This window comes from Phoenix dactylifera, chromosome 17 (assembly GCF_009389715.1).
Source record: "Phoenix dactylifera cultivar Barhee BC4 chromosome 17, palm_55x_up_171113_PBpolish2nd_filt_p, whole genome shotgun sequence".
NCBI lineage: Eukaryota > Viridiplantae > Streptophyta > Magnoliopsida > Arecales > Arecaceae > Phoenix > Phoenix dactylifera.
Genome location: NC_052408.1, coordinates 14756778 through 14782409, shown reverse-complemented (window position 1 = coordinate 14782409; position 25632 = coordinate 14756778). Strand labels below are relative to the sequence as shown.

The 25632-nt window shown below is 36.8% G+C and overlaps 2 protein-coding genes across 3 annotated transcripts; both read left to right on the top strand.

Moving 5' to 3' along the window:
* Positions 1-5547: 5547 nt before the first annotated feature.
* LOC103719424 (DNA mismatch repair protein MSH3) lies at positions 5548-18800 on the top strand. The gene is given in 13 exon segments (XM_026809367.2): positions 5548-5870; positions 5873-6624; positions 7450-7644; positions 7811-7975; positions 9204-9302; positions 9572-9823; positions 12443-12676; positions 12756-12887; positions 13475-13735; positions 13828-13899; positions 15652-15801; positions 16276-16770; positions 18008-18800. Coding segments are annotated over 13 exon segments (3318 nt in total). The 5' UTR covers positions 5548-5665; the 3' UTR covers positions 18314-18800.
* A 1262-nt stretch (positions 18801-20062) lies between these two features.
* On the top strand, positions 20063-25332 carry LOC103719407 (V-type proton ATPase subunit F). Of its 2 annotated transcripts, XM_008808627.4 has the most exons (5): positions 20063-20305; positions 20942-21020; positions 22067-22148; positions 24022-24104; positions 24989-25332. In XM_008808627.4, the coding sequence occupies exons 2-5, from the start codon at positions 20958-20960 to the stop codon at positions 25151-25153; spliced, it is 393 nt and encodes a 130-aa protein (XP_008806849.2). In that variant the 5' UTR covers positions 20063-20305; positions 20942-20957; the 3' UTR covers positions 25154-25332. The 2 variants fall into 2 exon arrangements, with proteins under 2 accessions (XP_008806849.2, XP_008806848.2); XM_008808626.4 differs by lacking the exon at positions 20942-21020 and having other exon boundaries at positions 20069-20305.
* Positions 25333-25632: the final 300 nt, after the last annotated feature.

The window sequence follows — 25632 nt, the reverse complement described above, 5'->3', positions numbered from 1 at the left end:
CAGCAATAGATTGGCCGAGGCATGCATGAATTTATGGATCTTTGAATGTTCACGTGGATTCTGTGGTTGGAACACCTCGGCACCAACTCCACATACAACTAGTACAAGTATTCCAGTACTTAATGAAGACCCATTTACACCGTAGAGTGCGACACTCGGTGCTTTGCCATCAAAAGATGGACGATCACTGTATGACACATAAAACTGCCTTATTTGACAACCATTCATTTTTTGATGGCAACCATCAAGTGCTGTAAAGTATTCTGTGGTACAAATTGTGCAGCGCAGAGGATACCTACTCTTTAATTAATTCATACCCTATCGGTCCACTAAAGCCTAAAAGGAATGCTTCACATCTTAATTAATGTAGACATTCAACTACTAGTGCTTCACATTCAGGTTCATCCTAAGTAGTAACTAGGTCATCAACAAGGCTATTTTCGCCGCTAACATTAACAATTACCGATAATTTAGTACCAAAAAGGCCGATTGTTTACTGTATTTATACGGAGAAAAAAATGAAACCTAACAAGGTAGATCGAACATGTTTTTGTTTGAAATAAAATGGATTATTACCCTCAGGGAAAAATATAAAATGGCATATTTTCAACTGTAGTGCTCATAAATCCAATGGAGACCATTCTATTTAATTTGTTGGAGAGGGTGGCCACATTTGAGCCTTGTTTGAGACGTCCAGAGACCAAAAGAATTCTGGTGGCAGATCAGCCGTAACGTGGGACAACGCACGCCTATCACATGTCCCGTTCTTATGGACGCCATCACAGGATATATACTTCCCTTTTTGGCTTCCTTTTCTATTGTAAATAATTTTGGTATCTCTTTGAATAAAACCTCGAGCACACATAACAGTTTGAATAAAATTAAAGCTGAGATGACGGCATTCACAGCCTCAACGTATAATGCTCACGGTTGAGCGTTTCTTGCACTTGTTACATGCAAATATTGTCAACTTAGAGTTAGGGGACTAATTTATTAATTTGGTGAGACTTTGACCTACTAGTCCAGGATTCCAAATTAGGAAACATATGGCCCAGATTTCACCAAGATGATGTGGCTGCAGCAAGCATCGGAGAAATGAGTTGAGTGGAAATTTTGATTGGATCCGATTCGGCTTGCTTAACAGATTTTATCCTTATGTTGGTCCACATGATCCAATCATGGCCTCCTTGACAAGTACCTTGAACCAGTTCGATCCACTCAAATTATTTTGCTCCTAATCATACTTAGATGAATGATGTCAAAAAATACTAAAGAATCTAGGGTTTGTTCGCTTCACCTTCATATTTGACAATTCAGATAGAGTTTAGCGACCATGATCTTGAAAGAAAGAGAGAAATGGGCATCGTTAATGGGATAATCCGAAGAAAGGAATTATAAATCTTGCCCCTAATGGTTCATACCACTCAACTATAATTGCTATTTAATTATTAAAAAAAAGAAGCAAAAATTATCATACTTCTTAAATAAAAGCAAATATACTAGTGAGATCAATCTAGACTAAGAAAGGTAGGTCGGATTTTACCATCCGAAATTTTGACGATATCTTTGGTTGCATGTCTGTATCATGATCCTAATACTGCAGCATGCAAGTAGATTTGCTATCAAAGATCAAGATTACCGTAACAAAACTTAGTCATTATATGCAACTTGTCGTGTTATCATGGTTGCCCTTTTTTTTCGAGAAGATACAGATATCCTTCGTCAAATAACCAATTCAATATATATATATATATAGAATATCAGTCTCCATCTAGGAGGGTAAGCAAAGCCTGCAATCCAAATCCGGGTTGTTACAAAGTTGCTTTCTTAAAAGCCTTGCTTGCAGAGGGCAGCCTCTTGTTCCCCACCAGAAGATATATGCTAATTTCGGCAGGAAAAGCAGAGTCTGCATTCAGTTTGTGGCTCACATGGCGAGTTGTGCCAAGACGCAATTTTATAATTAATGCGATAAGAAATTAATGGACCCCAATCAATCTACCATGCTTATCAGATAGCGAAACTTTGGTTGGTTGGAAGTATTTATAAGTACAAATTGTTCGCTTTATTCCCGAGTTGCGCCTGCCGGCTATTCATATATATATATATATATATATATATATATATATATATATAGGTTGTGTGCTTGGATTGTCTGGTCCTGGTGGAACCATGTCGACATCTCTTTTAGAAACTTATCGATACGCTTGGATCGTGGCCATCCATGAAATAATAACTATTGGTGGTCATACGCTTAGAGAATAGTAGTATATATTATCAGGAGGGCCGGCCCAATCCTTAGGTAACTGAGACGGTCGTCTAAGGCCTCGACTCAAAGAAGGCCCACTGTAGAAAAGGCCTTAAAGATAAAATGAAAAGGAAAAAGACCCTCTTATGAGTTTGCCTTAGGCTAGCTCATTGTAGAAAAGGTCTCAAAGACAAAACGGTCTTAGGCCCAAAATATATTGGGCATCTCAATATGTAGTAGGCTGTAGGCACCTCCATTACGCAACAAACATGTATAATTTGTAAATAGTGGTTGTTCTATATTGCTTTGCTAAGAGACATCAAATTATTTACTCAATCATAATAATATCACACTGATTACTACAAATCAAGTTTACACTTCGTAAACCAAACATTGCATTTGAATACTTTGTGTTTTCTATGTGTTGGGCCCAGCTAAAGAATTAAGTTTGAATGGATAAGATTTTGGTTAGATATTGTCACAACTCAAAAGTCCACCTAAAAAAGACTAGCCGGAAGGTATTTTTTTGGATTTCTTATTTTTGTATAAGTCTACAAGAATCTTCACATACTTTCTTTATTCAAGTCATGACATCCTCGTCAACCCAAGAGTTTAAAATCTATTCAAATCTAATCACAAGCAACAAGATCGGCCCGTGGTCAGTTTTTATGAATTTATACTGCAATATTTCTTAGTCTACATAGATTATGAGTCGAGTTCGCTCTGATACCATTTGTTACAACTCATGACCTCATTCAAAAAGCTAGTCGGAATGTATTCTTTAAATTTTTCAGTCATATATAAGTATCTAAAATTTTTTCGACGAATAGCTAATGTGGGACAAAAGACACATCTGTTAATCAACATCCGTTAATCAACATCCATTCTTCTTAAAATATATATATATATATATATATATATATAAACATTTGAGTCTACTCTGCCACCTCCTAGAATATGCAGAGGCCGCACATTACAAGCCCATTATATCATACGTGGATGCCAGGCCGATTAATATGTCTCTCAGGCCCATCTCATTTAGTTATTTACACTTGAAAGTTGAGCTTATCTTTTCAATTGTTGATCCATTATTACCGTTTATCACTTAATTTTTGTAACATGTGTTAGATGTTCCATTGATAATTTTTTCAAATAGGAATTGCTTGTTTAGCTTAATTAACATTTCAAGATATAATATTTGATATCCTGATCCTATTGTTATTGGACTCAAACCTAAAACATATTTTTATGGATTTTTTGCATCAATATCATCTTAAATATTGAAATTTGTATGAATATCATCCCAAAATTGATATTTGCACATATACTCTTATAAAATACTTATTTTGCATGTATACCCTTCATTTTCTTTTTCTTTTTTGGATATGTGCCTATACCATTTAACGTTGTCAAGAAATTAGCAGTTTAAATTAAAAATAACCAAAGTATTCTTAATGGGTAGACATACAAAAAGAAACATTTATAAAGATATATATGCAATTAACACTTTCCATGAGTATTCATACAAGTTTACATATTTAAGAGAGCTTGCGTGCAAAAACTTCTAATTTTCTTTTTTTTATTTGAACCTGGTTTAATGCTCGGATTTGTCTAGTACCTGCTCCTTAATGTTTTTCATAAAAATATTGTTTAAGAGATATATTGATTCAATAATTAGATAACAAAAAGAGTTATAGAAGTTCTTTCACTAATCATGAAAGTATTATACTTTATTCTCTTCATTTATAACAACCACTATATCTTATTTCATCAAAATATAGCTTATAATATTTATTGTTATAAATGCATATATGAAGGCATGCATTAGAATATTGAAAAGGATTAGAATATCTTAAAGTTACACGATAAATTATAGTGATTAAGTTTTCTTGCTACTGCTATACTTATGGGTGGAAGAACAATAACAATCATCCAAAAGCACAATAATTGAAGAACTTCGAACTCTTCAAACTTATTAACAATCTCTACGGCCATGTGGTAGACGGTCATCCCTTATATTGTGTACTTTAAGCTACTTTTCTTTGGACCATCAATTTTTTAGAAAAAGAAAAGATCTAGTGTATGGGGCTCATTTTGTTACATAAGAAATTTTTCAATTCTAAAAGATAAACATTGCAAATCTCATACATTAAAAGATAAATATTACAAATCTATCACAATACTTTTTTTAAATAATTCATAAAGTTAAAGGCAAGACTTGATCATCTTCATATAAAAAAGATACAATGAAAGTTTGCCTATGGTAAAGAAGAGGGTCGAGGAAATATTAGTTTTAATTCTGGACAGAGACATGAAAGAGAAGGTCGAGAGAGAGCAAAAAATTTCTTAAAAAAGATAGAGATATGAGTTTTTAATAAGACTTGCTAATTTATTACTTACTTCAGAAATAAAAAGATACTTTCATAATTTTAATTAATTTTTAATTTAAATAATTATGATTTTGGCTAATTATATATATTGAATCGCTATGTCAAATGTATTTACACAAAAATAGTGTTTGTGAGAGCATGCACCAAAATATCAATATGGAGGGCATTCATGCAAATACCAATTTTTAGAAGAGTATTTATGCAAAAATCCAAAGATTTGTTTGCATGTATACTTTTATAAATAAATAAAATTGTATAAATAGTCTCTAAAATTGCTATTTACATACATACATACATACATACATACATACATACATACATACATATATATATATATATCCTTATAAATATTTCTTTTTGTATATTTACTCATTAAGAATATTTTCGTTATTTTAATTTCAAACTGCTAGTTTCTTATGGGTATATATGCATAATATATATATATATATATATATATATATATATATATATATATATATATATATATATATATCCTTGTAAATATTTCTTTTTGTATATTTACTCATTAAGAATATTTTCGTTATTTTAATTTCAAACTGCTAGTTTCTTATGGGCATATATGCATAATATATATATATATATATATATATATATATATATATATATATATATATATATATATATATATATATATAATAAATATTTGATTAGAATGTATATGTAAATATTAATTTAGAATGATATTTACATAAATTTTGATATTGAGGAGGGAATGTATGAAAAAAGAAAACTCTATTTTTCTTAACCAAACCTAGTCCTGATCCGATCCTTAAGTGGACCCGGTATGGATTGGAAGTTAAACCCAAGCCTTAATGGACGCAGGCTTGGGCTTAAACCCGACCCGATCCGATAGCACCTCCGTCCTCGTTCTCATTTTAGTCGAGCGGCAGTCTGCGGAGGTAGAACGCAGAAACTACCAAGTAGCAGTGAGGGTGCAGCAAAAAGAAAACTTTGGCCGTCATCATTCATTCGCTCAGTCGTGCATTCCCGCGCTCTCGACCCCGCTCTCATGGGGAAGCCAAAGCAGCAGGTGATTTCCCGCTTCTTCGCCCCCAAATCCTCCTCTCAAAATCCACCTCCCTCCTCCTCCTCCTCCTCTCCTCCCCTCCTCCCCAAACTTCCCCACAAGATCTCCGCCACCGTCTCCTTCTCCCCGTCCAAGCGCCCCGCAACCCTAACCCCCCCCTCCTCCTCCCCTTCCTCCAAGAAAACCAAAACCCTCGCCATCCCCTCTCCCCCTACAACCCCTCCCTCCACCAAAAATTCCTCTCCAAGCTCCTCGACCCCCCTTCCTCCTCCCCCTCCCCCTCTTCCACCCCCCAATCCCTCCCTCCGAACCCTAAGTACACCCCTCTCGAGCAGCAAGTCCTCGAGCTCAAATCCAATCACCCCGACGTCCTCCTCATGATCGAGGTCGGCTACAAGTACCGCTTCTTCGGCGACGACGCCGAGATCGCTTCCCGGGTTCTTGGAATTTTCGCCCATGTGGACCATAATTTTCTTACCGCCAGCATCCCGACCTTCCGGCTGAATTTCCATGTTCGCCGGCTCGTCGGGGCCGGCTACAAGGTTGGCGTCGTCAAGCAGACGGAGACGGCAGCGATCAAGGCCCACGGTTCGAACCGGCTCGGGCCGTTCAGTCGGGGGTTGTCGGCCTTGTACACGAGGTCCACGATCGAGGCGGCGGAGGATATGGGGGGTGGTGGCGAGGAGGGACCGGGGGCGGAGAGTAGTAATTATCTTGTTTGTGTTGTGGAGAAGGAGGCCTCGGTGGGGAATAAGAGTTGTGGGATCGAGGGGAGTTTCGAGGTGAAGATTGGGGTGCTGGCGGTGGAGATTTCAACTGGAGAGGTTATTCATGGGGAGTTTAATGATAATGGGATGAGGTCGGGGCTTGAGGCGGCGATTCTGAGCTTATCTCCTGCTGAGATTCTTCTTGGCGAACCCCTGTCGATGGCGACAGAGAAGGTAATAGCTTTTTAAAATGTTTCCATTAATGTTTTCCTTAGTTATTTGAACTGACTGTATAATTGTTTGTATTTGATCTGGAAAAAGGTTGCACTTGCGTCTTTTGAATAGTAATGATATAATTTTTTTGAAAAGAGCAATGCTATAGTAGCCCTCATGACTTCCCCCGTTCGGAAAGAAATTTAAGTGAGAGATTTCAAGAGGGCTATCAGACTACTATTCATTACTTTCAAGACTGGGTTTTTTAACCAATAATTTAATGAAGTTCATCGTTGCCTTATTGGTTTCCTGTATTTGGTATATTTTTATGAACTTGAAGCAAACATATAGATCATGTTGCATGTTGCTTATTGCAATTACTCTGCACAGCATCTCGTGGTATGTTCTTATAGTTTATCTCTTCATATACATTAAATCTTTTTGCCCACTATTCCGCATACTTTATATGACTTAACTGATGATTAACTATAATGCCATATTGTACTATGCCAAATGGGTCTACTTCTTGACACATGTCATAAATGGTAGAATATCGCTTTAACCATGAGTGACCATCAATTTATTTTATTTTGCAAGTATATTATAATAGAAATTGTACATTTTTTAGATTATATAAGTGTAATGTTTTGGCAGAATGGTGATATTTTTTGGTTAAATAAGTGCTACTCCCTCCTGCCATTAATCTCTTCAAGTCTCACCCTCATTTTGTCGCAGCATTCAATTTCCATCATCACTCATACAATTTATACATTGGGTTCTTTCTGATTTTCTTTTCAGAACTCTTTATTGTTGGCTAGTTGAAACGTTTTTGCTAATTATTTTTAGCTACTATTGGCATATGCTGGACCCTCATCTAATGTCCGAGTCGAGCATACATCGTGTGATTGTTTTAATGATGGGGGTGCACTTGCTGAAGTGATGTCTTTATATGAGAGCGTAGGTGATGATACTCTGATTGCTGAACATGAAACCCAAGTTTTGGACATGAGCAAGGAGGAAAACCATCACCTTGGAATTGAGGTATGCTTTTTCATTTAATATATCCAACATCATGGTTGATATTAAATTACTTGTACTAGCAATTGAGCTCTTTGTTGCCAAGGATTCTATTGTCGGTCTTCAGATTAGACACCAGTGGTTGGCGTTAGTTCAAAATATTGTCCTTTTCCGCTCTTGCTTGCTGCAGGGAATCATGTCTATGCCTGAATTAGCCGTGCAAGCATTGGCGTTGACCATCCGTTACCTTAAGCAGTTTGGTTTGGAAAGGATATTGTCTTTGGGTGCTTCATTGCGACCTTTTTCTAGCACCTTTGAAATGACTTTATCAGCAAATACACTTCATCAACTCGAGGTAATTTTTAGCACTGAACTATAAATTATGTTGAAATATTATTTACTTGTTTGGTTTGTAAAATTATTGGCTAAGATTTGGTATTTTGGTCTGAGCGAGAAAACCATTCTTATCCTGAAAGATAAGTTGTACAAGAGTACTGTCTTTCTTCATTTTAAGATTTGCTCTGCTCCTCCTTTAGTGTTATGTTAATATTCATGTGATTGCCTGGAGTGGTCCATATAACCATGTTGTTTCTCAACTTGGCTATTTAGCTTCTTTAAATACTTGCCATAATCCTTATTACATGTCTTGCATGTATAAGATCATATGCTTCTGCGAGAAACAGGTGCATCAATGTGATTAAAGAAGTTAAAGAACACATCCTATCGATTAAGGTATTGACTTCATATGCTTCTAATTTAGTAATCCATATGATGGGTGCTTGATAAAGCGATGCTTCATTTTTTTCTCTAGAAAGATGAAAATGAACGTGTTAGGGGTTTATCTAATGTTAACAAGATATCAAGGTTTCTCTCCTAATATTTTTCATGCTTTGGATAGTTGATGGTGATACAATCTGTAAGTCTTGTCTGCTGCTGCCTGCTAGTGATACAATCAGCTGTTGGATGGATTGCTGTAGTTGTTGCATGACTCGATGATCAAATATCTGTTCTTTTCATTGGCTGTACATAACAGGCTAGAAATTTCTTTTCTCAGTTTGGGGTTAAATTTATTTTAAGTCTGGCAACTAAAAGCATACATTATTGATGGCGATGAAGGGGGAATTGACATCAATGGGAACTATCAAAATGGTCATGTAAGAAACAGCTAAAAACACCAACAGCTATAGGCCATTGGCACCCTTTTTCTGTAAATGAGAGGTCTCAAGTTCAAACTTGAGTGGTGGCCAATAACCACCATGTTCTAAAAGAAAAAGAAAAACAGAAAAAAAAAGAAAAAGGAGCTATGAAAGAAAGTGAAGATGTCTACTTTTCTAGAGGGAATAAAGTGGAGAAGGTTGGTGGGGGATAAAAACGTGAAAATATCCTATGTGATTAGAATGATGTTTATTTTATATTGCTCCATTAGCTTGTAAATTTCCACATTTTGTCATCTTAGAACGAAAGTAAGAACCACTGTAGCACAATTGAATTTTATTGTGTAACTCTATAAGTGTTGCAACTTTAGCCATACTTGTAACCTTTTAATTTAGCAGAATTCCTTAAATTGATGTGAGCTTTTTCAGGTCTTGAAGAACAACTCAGATGGTTCTATGGAAGGATCATTACTCCAAGCTATGAACCATACCTGTACTGCATTTGGTTCAAGGCTTTTCAAACATTGGGTAAGGCTTGGCTAGACACATAAATGTGCACATCAGATTCGTGTCTATATATATGTGTATAGGTATCAAGTGAAATTGTACATTCATTAAAATGCCTACAAATGGAAAAAAGGGGGAGGGGTGGGGGGTGGAGGGGGTGGAATCCAGTATCAGATGTTTCTTGCAGTAGTCTCACATACAAATGCTCATCTAGCCCAATCATACTGAAGGATATGTTTGTCTTCCTGTCTGATTATTTATTCTCTGTTAGACTTTTGATCTTTTTGCAGGTGACTCATCCTTTATGTGATAGAAACTCGATAGTTGCTCGTCTCGATGCAGTTTCTGAGATTGCTGAATCAATGGGGTCATGTAGAGGTTCACAAAATGAAATTGAGCTTGAACGGGAGAATCTCCGCAATGCACTTGTGCAACCTGAACTTGATAATATTCTTTCTTCAGTTTTGATGATGTTGGGGAAGTCACCTGATATTCAACGAGGAATAACAAGAATTTTTCACCGCACAGCCACAGCATCTGAGGTATTATATTTATCTTTGTGCCAAAGATCCATGATCACAATAAGAAGTCAGACAACCCTCATGATCTGTTGTAAAGACATTTGAAAGACCTAAACTTGTCTTTACGCTAGTTGTAAGTGCATCCTATAAAATGCCTTGGTGCTGTGACAACCATATAGTAGTTTTACTACAAACACTACTAATTGTCATTCTTTTCTTGTGTTGTGGTTGTGGTGTATCTTTTACTTGCTTATTCACTATCATACATGTTCTTATTTTGATCACTTGTCCGCATTTATGGATCAATCAATATTAAGCTTCTTCCCAACACTTGTTTATGTTGCAACAAGGTAGTAAAGCTTCTCCTTTGCTTTCCATGAGTCTTGGAGAACTTTCTGAAGGTAAAAGTATCATTGCTGAATCTTGTGATTGCATTTGAAAATTACATTTTTCTCTTTCTATCGAGATAATTTGATATTTCTCACCTCCGTACTCACCATTTTAGAACAAAAATCTGGATCTCTACAATCTGATTGCATCTCACTAATGAATGTTGTGAAAGCAATGAAGATGACTTTTTTAATAGTATTAAAAATTGAATTCTTATATATGAATTGTCCACATGGCGGGAATCAGGGCAAGCTCTAATATTGCTAGGAGCCTTAAAGTGGGGCTCTTTCTTCAATCAAAGTAGACAACAAGTTTTACAAAAATAAACTGTCACTAAGGGCCTGTTTACAAAAATCGAATTCTTATATATGAATCGTCCACATGGCGGGAATCAGGGCAAGCTCTAATTTTGCTAGGAAACTTAAAGTGGGGCTCTTTCTTCAATCACAGTAGACAACAAGTTTAACAAGTTTTCAGAAGTCCAAGGAGAAAATTCAACTTGAATGAACATATATCTATAATGAAACCCTTTTGTTTTTTTAATTGTTTGCATAACCTTTAGAGCTTTTCACAAACAGATGTATTGATTTCGGAAAAAATGAAAATAAAAGCAAAGAACGGTAGTTGTTAGAAGTTCTGGGCAAATGCAAACTCCAACATCAGTTTCCAGGCAATATTTCACTTGTTTGTATGAAACAAAAACACAAAAACAGAAACCATAGCAAACAGGCCCTAAATAAATGCATCTCAAGTAAATAGATGAAGATGACTGAAATTAACTGGTTACTGAGTAGGAGATTCCCAGAAACCGTTTCTTCACGAATGCTAGTGTGCCTCCTTTTCTTGATGCAATGTAACATAACATGTGAGAAGAATAAGGAACACGCTCTTGCTACCTCTAGAAAAAAAAGTCGTGGCTTGGTCCTGCATGGAACAAAAGCCCCTCTTTAAGCTGTTTTGCAAAGCTCTTCCTTTTATTGTCGCTGGCAGAAGTTTATTGGGTAAAAACTAGGTCTAATGGGCTTCTTATCCAATGTGCTCTTTGATCCTAAAAATCAACTTCATATCTCTGTTTTCATAATCTTTCATAATCTGCTCTCCCCCCTCCCCCTCCACACACACACAAAAAAAAAGGAAAAAAGAAAACAACCACAACAAGAAAAGAAAAAGGACAATGCTTCCCTTCAGAGTGATGCTATAATCGATATGATGCAGTGTGTACTCGAAAATGTACCCAGCATTTACTCTAATCAAAAGATGTAGAGGAACTGAATGCAAGTGCTATAACTCTAAAATGTCACTTTCATTAACACTAGCAAGTAAACAGATCAACAGAAATGCTGCCGTGATCTAAATAGAGGAGGGAAAGTGATGAAGCTATAGACAATCCAATTTTGACGATCCCTCCTTGGTCAATGAATGTGCCATATCAAAGGCATAGAACTAAATCTAAGGAACCAAGACACTTCCCTTCAAATAGCTCATTCAGTGTTCTTAGAACCACCTTCTGCTATGAGGTTGGATTGGAATCTCTGGCATGACCGTGTCCTTCCTTATGGCAGGAACCTTTGCTTCTTTGAAGTTATCCTGATAGGTCCAGATATACTTCCAAATGCACTATAGCAATCATATTTCCAAATGTTTGTTATGCATAGGCTTCTTTGGACAAATTGATCAACTACACTACAATGTTATTTTTTCGATCTTCTCACCTAGAATTTTCACCAGTAAAGAAAAAAATATTTTCTCGAGGCATAAAAATGACGACTACCAAAAAATTCATTACATGTGTTCTGCAGTTACTTCCCCTATTTTATATATCTTATGCAAAGCTGGGCTGTCGGGCAACCCAAACTAAGGTTATAAATTCCAAGGTCAGAATAATTTAACTAATTGTCTTAATAAATTTCCAATGACAAAAGATAATCTCGTCTACGTGTTAACCACAGTTATGTGGGAACCATTCTACTGTGCTAGTTGGTTTGAATCATTCTAGATTCCAAGTTTTCTAAATCAACGTGACATTGTACCAGAATGACCTGAGAATCACTTAATATGTTTTGGTGGTTGACAGTGGTTCAAGTTGGGATTTGTTGATGTTGGGTGGTAATCTTGATTCAAACGTTGGTAGATGGATTTATTGTTCTGTTTAATGATAGTCCTGATAATTAATCTTTTTCAACTTAGCAATTGGTAGATATGGTGGTTACTGCCCCCAGTTTGCTCACTATTTTATATTTGATGTTACAGGTCATTGGAGTCATTGAGGCTGTCCTAACCTCTGCGAAGCAATTACAAAACCTTCGTGTTGAGGATAACGAGGAAATTGTTAAATCTGCTTTACTCAGAAGGCTAATTTGTACTGCTTCATCATCTACTATCATCACTCATGCTGCAAAACTTTTATCTTGCCTAAACAAGGAAGCAGCTGAACAGCGTGATGTGTTAAATTTATTTATTGCTTATGGTGATCAGTTTCCAGAGGTAAAAAATACAGCTAGGTCAAATGATTGCCCTGTACAGATTTATATTTTATAATATTTGTTTTTTTTCTCATCCACAGGTTGCTAGAGGCCGTCTAGCTGTTCAGATGGCAGAAGAGAAGCTGGATTCATTAATTTCTCAGTACCGAAAGCAACTTGGAATGCGCAACTTGGAATTCATGAGTGTATCTGGAACGACACACTTGATAGAAGTAATTTTGTTAATTAATTCTGATTGAACCTTTTCTTCATATGTTAAAATGCAAAAGCAGGGTTCTCCAGTCATAATCTATGCCTTTAGCTGGCATTCATTTACATCCATTTTTCCACAAGCAATAGATTTTTTATTTTTTATTTTACACTACAAATCGATTATTCTGTATTTTGTTTATCTTATGGTTTGTCATGTATTTGTTTTACCTGCTTTGCACTGGGTTTACCAGCAATTCACATGAAAGTTGTTGTACCACCCCAACAATTTATACAAATCTTAAGTTGTTTCTAGTAGTTGGTCATGCCAATGAGCAATAAATCTTATGTTGCATAGATATAGCCTCAGACAAGATATGATCAAGAATTTTCCTTGAAGTTTTTTGTTTTGGACATGATCAGAATATTTTTTCTTTTTCACTTTGTATATAATAATGGGAACATCATGACATGGCCACATGCAAATGCAAGCTGTTGAAGTCTTTGACCACATGTAAATTCAAGGCTAGGCTGTTGAATTCTTTCTCTTTCCAATTGTAAGTTTTCCTTTTTCACTAGGGATGTAATGACGTTTATGCTCGTGCTGCAGCTGTCCTCAGAGGCAAGGGTTCCATCAAACTGGGTCAGAGTTAGTAGTACCAAGAAAACTATCCGATATCACCCCCCAGAAGTCTTGACAGCCTTAGACAAATTGTTGCTTGCCAAGGAAGAACTTGCTGTTGCCTGCAGGACTACCTGGGATAATTTTTTAATGGGCTTTTCTAAATACTATACCCAATTTCGAGCAGCTGTTCAAGCATTAGCTGCATTGGACTGTCTGCATTCACTTGCCATTCTTTCAAGAAATCAGGTAACTGCAAGTGAGGTTGTTTTATTACCATCTGCATCTCATAGTATCCACATTTATTCGGTCACTTCATTATATACTTTGCGCATTTGCAGAATTATGTGCAGCCAATTTTTTTTAACAGTGATGAACCAAGTCAAATTCGTATCACTTCAGGTCGTCACCCGGTGAGTGAAACTTAATATCATATGATATTGAAGGCTCTTTGGGTCTATCAAAACTATGCTGGATTTTCTATGGTTGCAAATACAGACTTATGTTATACGAGTACAAGTGGTAGTGTTACCTGGACACTTGCGTCCAGCTCCAAAAATTTATGTCTGATATGTATCTGATTGGATACTTGGATACCTATGAAGTTCTTTTGTAGCCATTTTTAAAAATCAAAAGAGAGTTGTACTCTTCTAGGCTCTAGCAATGAGTTTGATCCTCTAATTTGATATTATGAGTAGTTGTTCTTTGTTGACATTTGTTAAGGATGTAGGCATTGACACAATTTTGCAAAATAATATTTTGCTAATATTTGTATGTTAATTTGAAAGTTTGAGAGAGAATATTTTGAAAGATTTTAACTAAGGTTTGCCATCTCGGTATCAGACCTGTATCGGTGCCATCCTATTATTGTGTCAGTATGCGGTATGGTCTGAGACGACAAGACATACCGAGTGTCGGTATGGTACAAGACTGCATACCAGTTCGGTCTCGGTATCGTACGGTATGCTTGCTATGGTACAATAGGAATCTGTATGGGGAACCTTGATCTTAACAAGTAATATCTTATTAACATTTTTTTTAATGTTTAAATATATAATGCTTCAAGGTATAAATATGTAATCAAGTTAAATTTAGATGTTATCCTACATATTCTTGTATCTCTTTTTTTCCCTCTTGCTGAGTCAGACACTTGGATACTTGTCTGAATTTGATTCTCATGTCCGTGTCCATGCAATATTGACAAATGGAGGGTTATGACTTTTTCTTGTTTTTGATTTCTGAAGGGTAAGAGTAGAGCGGAAAAGTAGCAGTTCAGAGATGGCAAGAATTCTCCCGTCAAACACTATTCCAAACTTTTTGACAACTACATCTATTCAAAATAAGACAGACCCCTGGTTGCTTTGTGTTTTGCGTGTTTGACTCTTGGAAATCCTCACTGCTCTGGAGGATAGCATCTGCTCTAAGCTCCTTTGAGGTGCCACATTTACAGTGAGGATAGCATCTACTCATGTTGCTAATCACACCAGGAATTTTGTCAGGAGTTTCATCTGGGACTCTCTCTCCTCTTCAGCTTCAAAGTTGTATAATGTATCTGCCTTACCAAAAACAAGAAACCCTCACCGTGGGTGCCTTCTTCTTCTTCTTCTTGCTGCTGTTGCTGCTGCTCTCCTCCTCCTCCTCCTCCTCCTCCTCCTTGTTCATGCTGCTGCTGCTCCTCTCCTCCACCACCTCCTCCTTCAGAACAGGCCCATAGGAAATGGGTTGCATAAGGGGAGTAGCCCTCCCCATATAACTTCTTCTTGTTCTGCTGCTGCTGCTTCTGTGCTCTTCCTCCTCCTCAAGAACAGGCCCGTAGGCAACGGGTTGCGTAATGGGGAGTAGCCCTCCCTATATACCCTAACGCCCCAGACCCTGGTGAAAGCGAGACTTTACCAGTTTGGTCAGCTGCTAACTTTGAAAATAACCAAAAAAAGTACCTTGTACTAATTTTTTATATATTCTATATAGCATATACAATATTATTACCTTGACAAATCTCTTGATTTTGATTTCTTGTTGTTGCTGAATCAGACTCTCTGCCATATCAAATTCCTTTTCCCATGCCTGAATTTTTGCGACTCTATATCTAAGCAGTTAATTTTCATTTGGGCATGTTCATCAAATAAATAACACATTTTCTTCAAGCGTTGATATTTCCTCTGCAGGTTCTAGAGTCAATATTGGGAGATAACTTTGTTCCAAATGACACCAACTTACATGAGGATGGTGAGTACTGTCAGATTGTTACAGGACCAAACATGGGCGGAAAGAGTTGCTACATTCGCCAAGTTGCCCTCATAGCTATTATGGCTCAGGTATAATTAGGTCTTTGATTGGTATCACCTATATACACCTATTGGCTATCATGTACATTAGTTGTACCTTGGACCAGTTTAGTTTTACTACCATGAAGAGTTACCAAAATTTTGACTTTTTGTTATTCGGGTGCCACTTACACAAAATCGTAAGACCCAGCAATTCCAGGTCTATATATATATATATTTTAATTTTTTTATTCTGAAGTACAATTGCAGACTAGTTTATTGCTGGCATTATCCTTGTTTGCTGATTAGATTAAGGGTAACATTCGTCTGCAAAAAAATGGTTGACCACTCATTGTGGTGTCAATACTGTACTTTTGATATATCTTGTAGTTTTAGTTCAGTATGAACAATAGAAGGAAACAAATAGGATGCTGGTTGCCTGACCTTTATAATGGTTTAATCAGTGGCTAAAGGCACTTTTAGAATGACAATTGTTTCATTAAAATGTACCTCTGATCCCTTTAGGTCGGTTCCTTTGTACCAGCATCATCAGCAAAGTTGCATGTATTGGATGGCATATATACCCGTATGGGTGCGTCAGATAGCATCCAGCAAGGAACAAGCACCTTCTTGGAAGAATTGAGTGAAGCTTCTCATATAGTACATAACTGCTCATCACGTTCACTGGTCATCATTGATGAGCTTGGCCGGGGCACAAGCACACATGATGGTGTTGCAATTGCTTATGCAACACTACATTACCTTCTTAAGCAGAAGAAATGCATGGTTCTTTTTGTCACCCACTATCCCAAGATTTTGGATATCCAGAAAGAATTTGAAGGGTCTGTTGGGGCATACCATGTTTCCTATCTGACTTCACAGAAACCTTTCAAACTTACTGATTCAAAATCCAAATTTAGTGTCGGGGAATCAGACCAAGGAGAGGTTACTTTCCTTTATAAAGTTGTTCTTGGTGCATCAGATAAGAGCTTTGGTCTTAATGTTGCCAGACTTGCACAGGTAAGTTCTTGTACACCTAATTTCAGTTATCTCTGGTTTATTATATGCAAATGCCAACCTATCTACTAAAGCATCGTTTGCTTTGTTGCTTCATGCAACATTGTGGCGAATGTAGCATTAGATCCCTAATTATCAAAGATGTTCTCCACCATGAATAATCTTTATGCAGGGACAGTGGTGATGGCACTTGATATTCGTTGCCCCTTCTTTTGACTCTTTGGATGTTTGTGATAGTGCTTTATGTTCGATACTTTTCTTGGTGCAAGTTCATATAAATCTAGTTCTTCCGCATTATTCATGTGCATCATTGTTGTTCTAAAAGCCATGTTCCAAAACTCTATCCACCACAGTAGTTCGAGTTGAGGCCAACGTTACTGAAAAGGAGATAGGACTGACCAAAATTTATCTTTATACCATTTGATACACTTTTGTCTGCTTCAACTCTATTCCGAGCTGTAATCAATGTAGTGTTTGAATAAATCATCTAACAGATTTAGACTAACCATGTATTGTTACTTTCCTCTACATATAATCGGACTCAAAGACTTGACCCTAAAACTTGGAATTTACTAAACCAGAAAAATTTACTAAATTTCACTTCAGAATGTTAGTTCTTCATGTTAGCTACTCCAATGAGGTATCATGTAGTCAAATGCTTCATAAATTGTATTACAATGACGTGTTTATTGTTTCTTGATTTAAACTTTCTCAAATTTATCTTCCTAGTTTAGTTTCTTTAAAACATAGAAATGCTTCTAAGCATGTCTTTCTTTCTTCCTTTTTTCTCAAGCAGATAGGCACCTCAGACTTTTCGTAGTTTTCTACATTGACATGTATCTTTCTTCTTCTAGCTTGGTTTGCATTTAATTCGTTCCTTCCATCTTCGTTGTGTTAGCATTTTAACGCTGGGATGGTTTTAGCTATCTACCCTGCAAGGTACAAATTTACAAGGGATTTTTTAAGGGTCTACGTTGGTTCTTGTGTTTTTCTTTCCGAGGAAAAGGCCTGAGAAATAATTCCAATTAGGATTATATTCTTTTACATATGCAGCAGAATAAATTTTTGTAGATGGTGTGACTGTGCCCCTTCATGAGCCTGAGCCTGAGTCTGCACTGCATTGGTATAAGATTGTGATTGCATGACTTTTTTAAATGTATGATTGATTTTGCACCTTTGCTCTTGCATTTTCTGTTTCCTTTGCGATCATGTGTGTGATATATTGCTGTCACTTTGCCAGCTACCATCTTCATGTATTGCACGAGCTGCTATCATGGCTGCAAAATTAGAAGCAGAGGTAAGCGAATGGGTGGGAAATGGAGCACGGAACCCTAAAGAAACGCCAACCCAAAATGAAGTAGGGAGAAACTATTCTAATTCAACTGGTTTTTCATTTAGAGAACATGATCGCTATGAAAAATTAGGAGAAGTATGCCACAATCTGTTGTCCTGTATAAAATCTGCATTGGATGATGCTGAGCCAACGAACATCTTACACACTTTAAAAGATGCAAGAGAGCTTGCATTGAAGATGATAAGCGGGTAAGCGTCCAGGGACGCTATGGAAGCTAAAGGAGTTATAGAACTTAAATATGCTCTGGCTGCTATACTGGTGCTACAAAAATGGAGAGCCTTTTTTTTTCGGAAAAAATAATTAAGTTTTGATAGTTCATCCTTTGTGTAATCCTTCAGCTGTTACCAGTTTCGTATATTTTGATCTGAGAGGGTCTAGCAAGATTTATGCTTGCTCTTGTTCCTGCTGTTAATTGAAGAGAGAGGGAAGGGAAGGGTATTTATTTTTCAGACTCCCAAATCCTCCTGGACAGCGAAGATAATTTCATGTTCCGGAATGGAAGAGCTGCTGGTCTTGCGGACTTGACAACGCAGGAAAAATAGAGGCTGGTGTAGCTGTAACTGTGAGGAGACCTGTGGCTGTATCTAATGAAATGTTTTGGCTTTGTCATCATTTTGAGAAGGCCCTTGATCACACAATAGAAGAATGCATTTATGTGGAATGTACCGCATTGCATATATGCATGTATGTCGATGCATTTACTGGTTAATATTATGTGGTTTGAACTTGCCGAGAGCTACTGGCTCGTCATGGTTTACTGTCCTATTCCCAGTTCGCACTCAAGGGGGCCTCGCCTGGCTTGGGGATAGCATGGCTGCTACTGGGTAGAGCAGCCTTTTTCTCTTTTTTCCTGGCCTGACCCAATGTTGTGGTCTTGTGGAATTATCCACCAAAACCAATAGCATGATTGGTTGTTCACAGGCGGCGGCAAGCCATGATCTGATTTGGACCCAACCTGAAACTTGGATCCATAACTTCGAGACCTGAATTCCCGAAAGATTTTTGTTTTCGAATGACTTGGATGAGGGCTTTGGTGGCTCCAATCAATTTGTTTTACAAACTTAAAAATCGTTCCGATCTGAATGGACTTGTGGTGACTACCCTAGATGATCCCCAAAGTTCAGAAAAAAGTTGATGGAGACAAAATGAAACAAACTTGTTCTTTCAAAGAATCTCTTTCGAGTATTGGGCAGCATGGGAGGCAATCAAATCGTTTATATTGTTTACCTTTTGATAGACATGAATGGCAAGAATCTATACCTTTTTGAAAGTGTATGTATATCCCGAAGCAGCGGTTGCCCATCGTCATACTTGTTTTGGTCTTGAATCTACTCGATCACCGTAATCGGGTTCTATTTAAGATAAATACTATCTGCATCTAGAATTAGCTTTATATAGGTGATGTTCTTTTATGCAGCTCTTAGTTCTGTTCCTATGATGGTCATGTCGAATATACGACGTTCTCCGGCTGCGACGAGTCTGAAGTCATGATCTCCACCTACTCCTCTGCATCACCCTCAGAAATATCTGTCCTAACCTTTTTAAATGAGCCTGGTTGCATCCTCCGCACGAGAGAAGGTCAACCGTCGGATCATCGCCATTTCTTTTTGCGATCTGTACAGGGGATAAACCACGGAGTTAGGAGTGTTTTCAGACGTGCAGTGGATGATCCAACGCTCGAGGGGCTAGAAGGGAGGCGCATCCTTCTGTCGCGCGAAGCATACAACCGCGACTCTTTTTTTTTTAACTTGGTCGCACGCAAAATCCCGCCAGCTGCGTGGCACGTGAAACGGTCACATGATTTTGTTTTTTTTAAAAAAACAATGCCGACTGCCCATCCCAGTATTTAATTAGCGGACTCGAACTTTATTGGTTACGGATCCAAGTCTGCTTAAACCGATCCAACCCACATATATATATATATAATTTTTTGACGCCGACAAGCCAAGGTCGGGATCAATGGGTAGCCACGTAAGCGTTTTCTAGATGCTTCTGAAATCCAAAAATCGATAGCGTCAGATCGCCTGAGTTTCAGAGATCGTATAATGTAATCGGACAATGGCCAATGGTCGAAGCGGGGCCTGGCTCAGGCGGCTTCTCGGAGGACCCTGCCCTTTTCCCTACCCCGGATCTCGAGTTGTGGCTGCTCCCCTTGCTTTCGGGTACACTCCGGATAATAAGGAGGTGATCCATCTCGGCTCCTCTCTGAACTTCTTTTTCGTTTTTTCCCCTCTCTTTCTAATATATGCAGTAGAGAAAAAAATATCACAAATTTCCAGCCCTATTAGTTCAGGGTTTTGGTCCAAGCGAGATTTCTTGAGATATAGAGAATTACTAGCGATTGCAAAGGCCTTGTAATTGAATTCCTATAGATAAAGTCTTGACGGAATTGTCTTTAGGATTACTCGCCAACACTGTATAGTGGGTCTAATTATTGTTGTTCAGGTGTTCGATGTTAAGAACGACTTCCAAGATCCATTAGTTTATCGAATGGATCATATCGAATCGGAAGTTGTTCTTATTGGATTAGTACGAATGGATAAGTTCAGGTCTTCAAAATTTGGGGCTTGAGACTTCTGTTTGCGTTGATTTAATATCAGGGAGTTTTATTTAGCTTCCAAGATCGAGTATTAGTGATTAGTTTTGATTTTTATATTATATAACAGCAAAGACTCTATTTTGTTCAGCAGTCAAATTTTTGAAGATTGCTGAGGCTATGACTGTACTGCTTTATTTGCCAATTATGTTTAATGCTTGTGGATTGTATGTTAAGATGCTGTGTGCCTCCTTTTTTGTTTTCTGTTTTTCTCTGTTGGGCAGGTGAGAACGGCTTACAATGGCTGGAAGAGCTCAGATCCCAACAAGTAATTCAGCTCTTATTGCTATGATTGCTGATGAGGTACAATATGCTTGTTGCTTGGGAAATGTAAACTTTGCTGGTGTCTGCTATTAGCTGAATTGCCTTGTAGGTCCCGAATGAAAAAGTAAAAGGATAGAGTTGGAAGCTCAGAAAAGTTGATGACTAAACTTTTTGATTGAGTAAATTTAGAATTCACTAATATCACAAATTGCTTAAAGAAGTTTTAGTTGTACATCATTTCTGAGCATTTTTAGTTTTTGGTTGACATGGAAAATAAGTGCAAGATCATTTTTTTAAAAATATTGTTGGGTCATGGGCTTATAAAACTTCTCCACTAATTATGATTTTGTGATTTAGGGGTTTCTAGCCATAAATTGTTGAAAATCAGGATGTTTAGAACATTAGCACGTAATCATAAAAAAAGTGGATGACTAAAGGATGGTCTTTTCATAACTGCTAATAGATGCATTGGGAAATTATAACGTCTGATGCAACCCCGTTGTTATATAGTAGTTTTCTGATGGTATGTCGGAATATGCTTTTCCTGTTATTTTCATGTCCTTAAACTTTTGCATAGTTATAGTATCTCTTAGATTTCATAGCTCATTATGCTTACAATTTTAGAAGATTAGCATTACTCAGTTTAATAAATTCTATTAGGTTATCTAGGTATTGGAATCTCGAATCCCACAACATAGCTGATGTGCAGCAAAGTTATTTAGTGTGTGCACAATTACTACTCTTATGTTCTATATGTTTTAACATTATAAATAAAAGCAGGAAGCCTTTTTGTTTGGAGTTTTCAATTTTTGGTTTGGATGGTCTTAGACATGAGGATTTATCCAGTCTTAAGAAAATTTAGGTGCTGCATGTGTCCATCATGAGCAAATCAAGCTACTAGAAGAACTCAAACAATGTAGCCTATGTGCATCCTAAACACTTATCACAATGTTGAGACAGTGTTTAAAGTATTGATGCATCAAGAAACATCATATTGAACTGTTTATGTGCTATCTTATTCTTGTTTTTATCTGCAGACTTCAAAGATAATCTGATGGACTATTGGTCGTGCATTATTGTTTCAGGACACTGTGGTTGGATTTTTGTTAGCTGGGGTTGGTAATGTTGATTTGCGGAGGAAGAGAAATTACCTTATTGTGGACTCAAGTACATTCTTAAACTCTTCAAATAAGGAACTTATATGTCATTGACATATAACATTCTCCAATATAATATTTGAATTTATGTAGTTTTAGTAAGTCCATTATGAAGTATTATTCTTATACTTTAATTTATCTGGCAATAACATTTTGTTAATGGCATATTACTTGCTCTTATATATCATAAGACAAAATCTGAACCACTATTTTATGCATAATTTCTGATCCTTGGAAAACAGGAAAAAAAGAAATTTGATCAGTGTTGAGAAGTTTGGATATGAAGATGTTATACAAGAGAGAGTATATCAAAAATCTAATTAGAGATTAAAATCAAAAGTTTGCACCTCAGAAAAGATACAACTGTAAACATAGGCCACCAATATGAGATACACACACACACACACACACACATGAGAACAAGCCTTCTGGAATGTTGAACAATGTCACCTTTATTAAAAACTTTTGGAATTTCTGGCAACACCCCTGCTCCATGTCATTCTTTTTAAAAGTGTAATTGTTTTTAATGGGAAAGCATATTTGGAGGAACCATAAATGAGCTGTGAATGCCTATGCATTAATACCTAATTAGAAAAGAAAGAAACTTTTGTAGAATACAATGTAAAAGGCCAATGGATTTGAGTAAGATGGAATATCACATGTACAGGAAAACAGTAAATAACTTCAATTAACTTGGCCAGTTAACTAAGTCAATGAATTGAGGAAAAAGCTTAATGGTAGGAGTGAGTATCTTTTGTGTACAATATTGTACCAACTGTTATAGAATTATGTATGATCGACGCTAAAGTTATATGAGGGTGATTAGACAAACGTTCATGAACAACATTAATCTCTTAGAAACAACATAAGCTCATGTCAAAAGACTTAACCAGTGGAAATTCTATTCTAGTTTAGGCGAATTATTGAAAGGTTTAGAGTCAGGATTTGACCTACACATTGCCTTGATTGAGCTGGAGAGGGGGTGTGATAGAGTGATTTGTTGAGGCATTAAGGAGAGATTTTTGTTTAAAGAACATATAAAAATTTTAAGGACATCTGTCAATAAGCAATTACGAAGCGTTTGATTGAGTTAATGGTAAAGATGGTTAGGATTTGAACTTTGAATGTACTGGAAAGGGCATAGGGTTCTACCATTTAAGGACTGGTGGATATTTGACCACAATAGCATGAGCTCAGGTGAATCCTGTTTTGAAATTGATGGTTAGTTGGGTGAATCCACAAAACCAATTCAATGAAGCAGGATGAAGCTTCTTAGTTGAGCCTATTCCTTTCTTCAGGTCAATAGCAAAACTCAAAACTTGTTTTAGTGATTGCTTTCTAACTCTTAAAGTTTGTGATTTTTAGTTGTGGATTCCTTATATGCAATAGGTTGCTATGAACATGGAGAAGGGTGTCATGCATGATCATTGAGAAATGTGTCAAACTTGAGCGTCAGATGGGTGACGCATATAGTTGCTGAGCTCATCATAGGTTCTTAAGTATCGTTTGGTGAAATTTTGTCTTTGTTTTGGTTTCCAATATAATTTGTTTGAACTCTTAAATAAGCCAATATTTGCAAAGTACTACATATGTCAGTTATTCTTAAAACTCTTTGCCTGATTTACTTATGTCGATTTTGTTAGTTTATAGTTTCGTCTACATGCTTATTTGTTCTTGCATTCTAAAAAAAAAATAATAATGAAATTTGTGGGCCTTCTTTTTTCCTTTTTTTTTTTTTTGGTTTTTTTTTTGGGGGGGGGGGTTGCATGTATGTATATTTGGTTTACGTTGAATATCTTGGTGCATGTCCCTTACCTTCTCATGAGAATTTTGAATAGTTGATCTTACATTTCTTCAACTATAAATAAATGCTTCCATCTTAGAAACTACGGTGAAAGCAATTGAAGATGCATTTAAAGACTTCACCACAAGAGAGGATATTGCGATTGTGCTGATTAACCAATATGTAAGTAAGCTGGACTGTGCTGATTGTTATCTCTTGCACCAGTTTTTGCATATAATTATTCATTTGTTTTATTAGCCTATCTCTGACTTCTACGTTATATATTTACGTTGTATATATTTACATTTGTTTTATATATTTACATTGTATACGGTATCATACTTAAGTAAACATACCAGTATGTTATATGAATATGTTAGTTGTATCAGAATACACACTTTAGAGTGTCATATCCCAAACTGGCAACTTTTCATGGATGATAGTGGAACTGCCATGCTTAGTCTATAAGAAAATTTAGACATTAAGTGAAACATACAGTGGATAGTTTCATTATCAAAACAATTTTTGACTCATCAACCGGGAGAATAGCTGCCTCTTCTCTCATCTTGATGGAGTGACTGAATGAGATTCACTGGAGTTGTGTTCGTCGAGAATATGATCTACTATGTTCCTGAAGAACATGCTTGACATTAATCTGTGATTCTGTTCGATGTTTGTACAATAAAGAGCATTACCTTTATTGTCTTGGTCAATATATGCGTAATCATTCGATAGAATCCATGGCATTACCTAGCTAGGCTATTTCGACACATCCCTTGTGTTATGCAAAATATCATGTCATTTAATGGTTAAATTCGTATTTCATTCAAGGTCTTTTCGAAAGCTTGAAACACAAGTGTGAGTATTCATAATCAACATTATTGTGTTAATCTGTTTATCTGTTAGAAGGAATGAGTTGCTTGTTGGATGCTGAGTTATCAATGTTTACCCGAGATTACCTCTTATCCAATTTTTGATGCATTGCAACTTTTATTGCCTCTTATCCAATTTTTCTCTCTTGCCGAGGTTGATTGCCGGAGTTTGACATTTTTTGCTCTCTTATTCAGATTGCGAATATGATAAGGTATCGAGTTGATAGCTACAACCAACCCGTGCCTGCTATTCTGGAGATTCCATCCAAGGACCATCCATATGACCCTACTCAGGATTCAGTTCTTTCTCGAGTGAGATACTTGTTCTCTGCAGAATCAATAGCATCATCAAGGTACTGAAAAATTGGTTCTTCGCTGAGTGCAACTGATGGTAGTGTGCTCCACCAGTTGCATTGTATTTATGTGTATTTTAGCTTCCATATGTATTGATGAAGAATGACTGATTTCTCTCGAACTTTAGCTATGAAGAAAATGTTAATGGAGACGCAAAAACGAAGGTGATGTTTGATTTTCCTAAATCATGGTTGTTTTTGTGGCTGCCATGATTCATCGATTCCTTACTGGTTGAGCTGATAAATCCAGAATTTGATGCAGTCTATATATTTGCCGAGACTGAGATCTTACATCTGCAGGCTAACGCTTTCAGACTACGTTGAGATCTCATCAATTTCTTGCTGCTTGAGCTGATATATAAGTCCATTGCTTCCAAGCATAATGTGCCTTCAGACTACGCCTTTGTTTGATAAATTAGGATGGGCTAATCCGTCTCTTTTACCTTAATTTCCATCCGATCCTTGACAGATCAAACCCAAATAGCA

Bases quoted from the DNA above. Each gene is read 5' to 3' on its own strand.
- LOC103719407 (XM_008808626.4), top strand. From the start codon at position 20,180: ATGGCCAATGGTCGAAGCGGGGCCTGGCTCAGGCGGCTTCTCGGAGGA. The intron at 20,306-22,066 runs GTGATCCATCTC...TTATTGTTTCAG, and splicing joins ACACTCCGGATAATAAGGAG to GACACTGTGGTTGGATTTTT. The intron at 24,105-24,988 runs GTAAGTAAGCTG...TCTCTTATTCAG, and splicing joins TTGTGCTGATTAACCAATAT to ATTGCGAATATGATAAGGTA.